Genomic DNA, 8,427 nt, shown 5'->3' with positions numbered 1-8,427 from the left:
GACCATTCAATCACAATACCTTCGAAGGTAAAAAATATGATATTTAATTATTTCTCAGTGAAATATCGGCAATAGATTGAGATTATTTCAATTTTAATAAAAGCAGCAAAAAACAATCTGCAGTTTTTTCGCAATTCTCTACGGTGTTGAAATTTGTTTTATACTCGTTAACTGGCTAAATTCAAAGAAAATCAAAAACAAGGATCTTTCGATATTTAATAACATATTATTCTTTAATTGCTATTAAGTCACAACATGTTTATTGCGTGCTCTGAAGCTGTCAATCCATTTGCTAATGTGTTGTTTGTGCTTCTCGCGAGCGTCTTTCACTGGGCTTTGATCGTCGGGCGAGCTGGGCATCAAATCTAGATGGTGAGCAGCATCTGCGATTAGGATAACATCCACGGAGTCGCTCACACTGCTTATGAAACCTCCTACACAAAAAAGACCGATATTAGTACTAAAATTAAATTTATTTTTATAACTTCAGTTTATTTAAAAAAAAAACAAAGTGTATTATCTATGCTTCAAACTGAAATGTATGACTGCTTCGCGGTAGAAATCAGCAGGACAATGGTACGTACCCCACCCTTTTCTTTGTGTCCACCTTATCCCAGTAGGTGGGGTCGGCACAGCGAATTTTTCTTCCACTCTCTTCTATCAGCCGTCATCTCAACACTCACTCCTCTCTCTCATATCGTCATTCACACACTCCATCCATGTCTTCTTTGGGTGACGTCTTCCCCCACTACCTTGCACTGCCATTTCCATACATCTTCTAGTCACATGCATCTCTTCTCTACGTACCACATGTCCATACCACGCTAGCCGTCCGCTCTTTAATTTGTCAATCACCGGGGCTACTTTCACACTTCCTTTGACATACTCATTCATAATGTTACTGACGGTACCTACCTCACCGTCATCATCAAAACAAATTCACTAAAATTTTCATTATAATCCAGAATTTGAAGATTTATGATTTACAGCTCATTTGCTATCTCTAAAATTCTTCTCGTATCTTAACTGAGCATTTCCGAGTAGGGCATGTTTTATGCCTTACTAGTGTGTGATCAGAAACAATTATCTATACATTCTAATTGCAATATTTTGTAGGATTTATTGCCGAGACAAAAAATAGACACGAACCGGCTGTCCAAGGGTCCAACAACCCATAGCTGAAGACAATATTCGAAGCAGCTTGTAGCAAGTCTCCACCGTATTCTAGCCTAGCCATGTTTTCGCGTGGATATACATTGTATTTTTTGTAGCAATCTTCAGAAAATTTGGTAAAGTTCCACGGAGACGCTTCGAACATATCATTCTGCCCCGTCGAACAAACAGGCATTACCATCTCTGTGCACGCCTGTACAAATTAAAGTCTTTAGTTTAGGTGGACAGAATAAAGACACAAATAAGCTGAAACCAAAACCGATTTAAAACGAATTGTGAATGTCGACCGATGGTTAGACCCCTCATGAACCGACCTGGGTAGGTACTGTAATCTTGTCTATTCCCGTAATCACCTGGTCGGTCGGTTTGAAGTATGGAGTCGTATTATGATCCAAAAGAAACTTCAATCATAAGTTTCACAGTGGACGGCGGCGGTTCCGGTAGACAAGTCTATGAGTTCCGATAAAAAGTTAACGCTAGGTAGGCCGTGAGCTCTTTCATAAGTCTACGCAATTAAAAAAAAAATATATAATAGATAATCAGTTTTTACTTAAATTCCAATAAAAATCTGAAATACCTGAAAGTCCCAGCCGCCTGCGTCCAAATTTTGATAATTGTCTCCTTCTTTATAATCTACACATTGCTTGGTTTTCTTCCCATAATTAGCGTAAACGTCTATAACTTTGGCAATTCCCTGAAAATTTAAATTTCAATATTAAATAGATCAATTGAGATTAGTTTCAGTTATTACTCCTGTCGGGCGTCCCGATAAGTCATTTTATGGTGATTTTCTTTTGATCCTTTATTGGCAAGCATGTTTGAGCAACTGTTAAAAAATGAAAACGTCATCTTACCTCGAGTAATGATTCGTTTGCCAAATTTTGATTTAAATATTGACAGACCACGGCCACAGGCTGCGCTGGTAACGGCGTCAGAAAGCTAGAGGCAAAGGGATAGTTCACCATAGCTAGCGTCACATAGGCCGATTCTAAATATTCTATTAAGGAATTGATATCTGTTGCGTTGGATGCACCACATAGATTTAGCGTCTTGTGAAGATACTCTGAACCGTTTACTGATGATGAGTAACTCCTGAAATATTTAAATTTATAATAATGTTAAAATTTTAGAATTGAGTAACATCGGTAAAGCTTTTTTCCAAATTAGTTTAAATTCACGAGCAAACTTTTTTAAATTTTTTTATTGCCTTTGTAGGCAGACGAGCATACGGCCCACCTGATGGTGAGTGGTTACCGTCGCCCATGGACTTCAGTAATGCCAAGGGCAGAGCCAAGCCGCTGCCTACAAAATTACCGAAGAGACAATAATGTGAATTATATCATTGAGACACGAGAAAGATGTTTCTAAAACGACCTATCTGTTCAGAATCATATTTAAAGCTTACAAAGTAAACTCTTAATGCAACCCTACGTGTTATCTCAAAACAATACATAGTCGATTGTAAACTAAGTATTTAATAACTCCTCGAGTGATAACATTTTCCGTACTCTTCAGTTTTTATTTAGTCAGTTTAATATGTGAGAGATTTACCAAAATCTTTACAATCAGAAAGAATATATAGGTATAGAACAAAGCGCCAAATTAATACATACTGTATCACCCGTGCTTCCTTGGTAAAGAAACTTCCCTCCTATAAAAAATTACGCAGGAACTTTAATTAATAAAAATTACAAATGAAAACGAAAATACCTTATCAAGTGCCATGATTTTTGTATGTTTTCCGAGCAGTACAAATTCCGCTTGAAACTGGCCGTTACAATCCTGTTGAAGAGATCGCACTTCGTCATTCCGGGAAACATGTGTATGGGAGCTGAGGCGGCTATAGCTCCGGCCACTAGGTGGGGATACTTTATCCTTATATAAGCAGCTAACATTCCACCATACGAGCCTAGAAATAGAATTAGAAATAGAAATGGAGGCTAACAGGCATATAGTTGTAGGGCCGGATGAAACTGACGTTAGCGCTCGTGAATATAGCACACTAAATAAGTTCACGAATAACTAACTAACTTAACATAAGCCAGGAGCTCCCAAACCTATTTGGTCTACTGCCCACTTTGAGAATAAATTATTTTTTAGTGCCCTATTTTTTCATCTACTTCAAAAACCACTATAGCGAGAGCTCAGTCGGTGTCTAAGAGTCCTCCTTAATGAAATTATAAATCGCCTCCATTTTTTTCTGGGTCTCTTACCGCCCCTCCTTTAGGCCTGCAGCGCCCACAAGGGGGCGTTATCGCCCACTTTGGGAAAGGCTGACATAAACTATATAACGAGCATAAACAATACCACCGACCACATCGCCTAAAGATTTGAACGATTACTCTCCATGGATAGTTTAAAAAGCGTTTAAGCTTTGTTCCAAATATTCTATCTAGATATATATATTTTTTTGTTTGTTAGATCCAAACTTTACTGTGCCTGTTATATTATTATCACCAAGCATTTCTACTGCCTCTTGATTCTTGATGACTCTTGATTGGCTGAAGACGACATAAAAAAGAAAGGTTTAGCAATCTCTTTTGTAAAAGGTAAAAAACGACCCGGTTCCTTGATTTGGCATAATATATATTATCGTAGTTTTTTTCACATACGTACCTCCAAAAGCTATAACTGGGTAGCGGGGTTTGATTTCATCTTTTTGAAGGTAATTGATGAGGTCGGCATAGTCAGCCAGTGCCTGGGCGGACGTGAGGTACCCAATGTACTCTTTTTCCAAGGACTTGTTACCAAAAGGCTTTGACTCTCCATAATATCTGGAAATCGAAGCAGTGAGTAACATTAAAAACTTAGAGAGTCAGATGGTTTTATGTGGCTCTGAACTATAAGTTAAAATCACACATAATATGTTAGACCTTTACTTGCACTTATTATTTTAACTATTTTTTGCATGCTAGATTTTTCAGTAGCTGTCAGCTCTAAAATTATAAATAGCCGGCAGTGCTCAATTTCATTTTAAATAAATTTACTAAACTGCACAGAGCAGGCTTAGAATCAGAATATAGGTATCGTGGCATTACTGCAGAAAAAATTTAAGTGACACATTCAATTGTATATGCTTAAAGAAAAAAGAACTAATAATAGTCAGATTAAACGGAACAAATTTATTAAACTACTTTAGATCATGATCAAAGGTACACTGGAATTCATATAATTTGTTTTTAAAAATGATAAATCCTCGGATATATAATATAGTTAAAAAATGGTAAATTCGTATGTAAAAAAATTACCTGTGCTCTGCGAAAACAATCTTGGCTTGATATTCAGCCGCTATCTCCCACATGAAGCCGGTGTAATTGGCAAATGCTTCTATTTGACCCTGGTCGATTAAAATAAACAGTAAATTATTTATAATGCTCTCGTACCTTTCGTGATTATTGGAGTCTTATGGAAGGTAAAATAAGTTGGCTTCTAAAAGATTAGCCTTAGCAAAGCGAAGCGGTACTTCAGTTTTTTTATATTCTACTTTATATTTGGGCTGTAGGCTGAACCTCTCACGAGTTGCACGTGGCGTATGTAGGGCTGGATGGTCCGCAGATGTTGGGAGCGGATCGCCGGACCAAGGATAGTATTTATGGCCCTACCCATTAAACGACTCCTCTGCACTCTCACCCAAGCGTCCAATCCCCCCGAGGTCAGAACCCAAATGGGGTAAAGGGTTACCGCGATCAATACTGCAACCCGACGCGCAATTCACCCCAAGGACGCTTGGCCTCGGAGCCTTCGAGGCGAAACGAAAGCTCTGGAACGTGAGCCGTTAGACAGCCCAGCTGGTGTAGCCGGCGAGCTGCGCTGTCACATAGTCAAAACGGTGTCACGACGTGGGTGAGAATGCCGGGCGATCGAATATTATGGCCGAAAAAAGGGGAGGTCAACGATCAGTAGAGAGTTTCAAAGAGCTGAAAATGAATGAATGAATCAACTTGATGGTACGATGGCAAAGGGGAGATCCATTGAGCGGTTGTCATTGCTTTGTAGACTGACGCGATGACGGTCCGATTCTAATATTTTAAACTTATTCAAAGGCAGCCTCGCTTTATCGCAAGTCGTCAGTCCGATTCAGGTTTTTGTCGGATTTCTTGTAAGGTATCTTACTTACCGTTAATACTCAGTGCTTGTAACTCAGGTTTTCGAGAGGCTTCAACATTTTAATACTTTTACGGTTTCATCTCGAAAGTTTTTAAATTACTTTACAGCATTCGCAGTCATGCAACACCAAGGTAAATATGTACTATTATTTATTAATTACCGGCTCTTAGTTGTAAACGGTATAGCGGAACAAGGACAAAGAATTGACTCCGAAAGCTCTTAGGTGATGCCGCAGATACGGCATTGAAATGTCATTCAGCTATTAAGTGAACCTCAAGGTGTAGATATGTGGACGATGCGAGAGTTCAACGAACTAATAATGGTAATGGTATCTTATTATTATAAAACATAATAAAACATTTTTGTGCTGCACGTAATGTCATCTTTGTTTATAACAAGCCAATACAAAACGGTTTTACACCTTTTTAGTTTACTCCAATTTTATTGTGCTTGAAGAAAGCTCATGTACGAACAAACATTTTCGATACGTAATTTTTTGTATACAAATTTAATAAATAAATATTAATTAACACTACTGTTATGGTTTGATTCCGTGATTTTTATTGTCAATATTATTTCAAACGCTTCGAATACTCACAAATAGCGACGAATACCAACGTTGGAAATAATATAAAAACGGGAAACGTGAAAACTGAAGAGAATATTATATAAACATTACTTATATAAAGAAGCACTTTTGGTTTTTCTCACCATTTTAAGAAACAATATTAGAAAAAAATAGAAACAATATTAGAAAAAAAATTGTGTGGTGTCGTGGGACACCGGATAGTAACGAAGTTCCTTATTATAAATATATTAATTTTAAGTTCTATTCGAGGTATAAAGAAAATAAAACTGGAGGTTTCGCAACAACCCACGGTCATTCGGTAACGTGCGAACTTATTGTGGTACACTTCATTCACGGTTGTTTGCATAAGAGTTAGTGTATTGCGCAAAAGAACGCTCTGAGATCGTGGTCAATGAATGATAAAAAAATATGTAATTTTTTGTACGTTATTACAAAGTTAAGTCGTACACTGTGTGCATTACTAATAAAAATCTTACGTTACGGACGTTTTTTCCCGGTTAGGGTACCCCTCCGCATTGTCCCATAAGGAACTTCGTACCAAAAAATGTAGGTACGAGTATAAAATGAATCTTAATTCTGAGGTGTTGGTAATTATAACACATATCGTCCCCTGGGCGCACACTAATATAATAAACATCAGCTGAGGCTCTTAAAACATGCCTTCTAGTTGTAAATGGAACATTCTAAACAATAAGTATTTTAACTGAATATAATTATTATAATAATAATAATAATAATGTTTTTATAGCAAGTAACCATGACTCATATAAATTGTTAATAAGACTTGTTCGGCGTTTATCCTGAGATATTATTGGGACATTAGTGTTATTGTTTCGACATCGAGAATGATTCCCTTACATTCTGAATACGATATCTAAGGATAAGTTTTCTCATTGAATATATATTTGGTTAACGTAAATTAATAAGAGCTTAGTTCAATGACTCATTTTTGACCCGAGATAAAACGAATGAATCGATAATGTTCTTTAAACATTTTAATAAATTTCTTATTCACTGGATGTTGTGTAGTGCGTGCGGTAGTTACCTACGTAGCCAATTTAACGATTACAAAAAAAGAGTTTGAAACATGAAAATATTTCTGTTTTTATTGAGGAAATATCTTGCTGCTCTTGTTTTTTTCCTCATGTATGCAAGTTTTAGTGCCTAAATATATTTTTGCTGTAAACTACTGATTAGCACTGATCCCGAAACAAGAACACCTATTACAAATCATTTAAAATAATATAACTGCTCTTTAAAGAATCGGCTGTGACACAGACAGTAAACACCTCAACTTAAGCGCTCTCATCCACCATCAAACATCTCAAAAGGTCGTTATCTGACTGAAACTGGCTTTGTTGCTTCTAACGGCTTTCCTATCCTTGAACCTTTGAATCCGGATTATATGGTTCGCAGCAGAAATAAGCAGAACTGTGGTACCAATCAGTTTGGGCTAACAAAAACCTACGAATCATCTTTACGTGATGAGTAAAAGTATTCATGGTAGATATAGTTGACTGGCATTTTTGTTATTATCAATATTAGGCAATATTAACGTGGATTTGGGTATCAAGGATTTTAAATCTGCATTCCAGTAAAAGGTATTTGAAGGTAGGTAGTTGAATAAAGTTTGAATATTTAATTCTGTTCTATTAAAATGTTAATTTTCTACTGTACTATTATAGTTACTTGCAATTTTTGCGCAAAAATAGGATTATTAATTTTATTTAACATATTACTCACTAACTAAATATATATCGACTTGAATGGCATACTTTATATAGATATTGTATAAACTATAGTTTGTTATAAGCATTAATAGAACACGTAAAATATTTATTAATATTAATAAGAGTTCTTTACACAGTACCTCATTTCCCGTGTAAAAGAAAATAGGTCCATATTCATTTTTATTCCAGTAATCTTCGTTTTGCAAGTACTTTATTTTAAACGTCTCTTTCCTCCCTAAACCGAAATGATCGAGAGGCACTTCAAACCATTTAGTTTGATACAAATAATGCGTATTCACATTCACGAATAGAAACATTGAGAGTAACAAATAACGCCACATTGTGAATCAGTTGTCCACGACCGTTCAGTTTGAAGTTGAAAGCGATAATGAGCCATCGTTTAACTCCGGCTGACTTCAAATATCATGTACAGTCGCGATGAAAATAAATAAATACAATTTCACCTTTTTCTAATTTAATTTACATGATTACATACGAGGGCGGCACTGAAAATTTCGGGAATTGACGAAGTGACACAACATTACTATTTAAAAATGTATTTGTTGCTTTTCGAAGTATTCTCCGCGAAATTTGACACATTTTTCCATACGATGGAACCAATCATTGAAGCAACCATTCCATTCGGAAGTTGGGGTCTCCAAAATTGCCGTTTTGTAGGCGTCCACAGCTTCTTCAGGTGATGAAAATCTCTGTCCACGCAATTTATTCTTTATTTTAGGGAAAGTATAGAAATCATTGGGGCTTAGGTCGGGGCTGTACGGCGGATGGTCTAATAATTCTATGTTTTCTTGCTCTAAAAACTCTTTT

The 8,427-nt window shown here is 36.4% G+C and overlaps 1 protein-coding gene across 1 annotated transcript; it reads right to left on the bottom strand.

Moving 5' to 3' along the window:
* Positions 1–204: 204 nt before the first annotated feature.
* LOC114246025 (lysosomal Pro-X carboxypeptidase) lies at positions 205–7,994 on the bottom strand. Its single transcript, XM_028178398.2, has 8 exons — positions 7,740–7,994; positions 4,422–4,510; positions 3,790–3,947; positions 2,884–3,082; positions 2,028–2,265; positions 1,751–1,867; positions 1,150–1,366; positions 205–434 (listed from the first exon to the last, which is right to left on the bottom strand). Exons 1-8 carry the CDS (start codon positions 7,938–7,940, stop codon positions 244–246), a joined length of 1,410 nt encoding a protein of 469 aa, XP_028034199.2. The 5' UTR covers positions 7,941–7,994; the 3' UTR covers positions 205–243.
* Between the last annotated feature and the right edge of the window lie 433 nt (positions 7,995–8,427).

The sequence above is a fragment of the Bombyx mandarina genome, chromosome 05 (genome assembly GCF_030267445.1).
Source record: "Bombyx mandarina strain Sakado chromosome 05, ASM3026744v2".
Lineage (NCBI taxonomy): Eukaryota > Metazoa > Arthropoda > Insecta > Lepidoptera > Bombycidae > Bombyx > Bombyx mandarina.
The sequence above is the reverse complement of the archived record's forward strand: the minus strand, read 5'-3'. Positions and strand labels throughout refer to the sequence as shown.

Bases quoted from the DNA above. Each gene is read 5' to 3' on its own strand.
- LOC114246025 (XM_028178398.2), bottom strand. From the start codon at position 7,940: ATGTGGCGTTATTTGTTACTCTCAATGTTTCTATTCGTGAATGTGAAT. The intron at 3,948-4,421 runs GTAATTTTTTTA...TTCGATTTCCAG, and splicing joins ATTGTTTTCGCAGAGCACAG to ATATTATGGAGAGTCAAAGC. The intron at 3,083-3,789 runs GTACGTATGTGA...TTCTATTTCTAG, and splicing joins CCCAGTTATAGCTTTTGGAG to GCTCGTATGGTGGAATGTTA.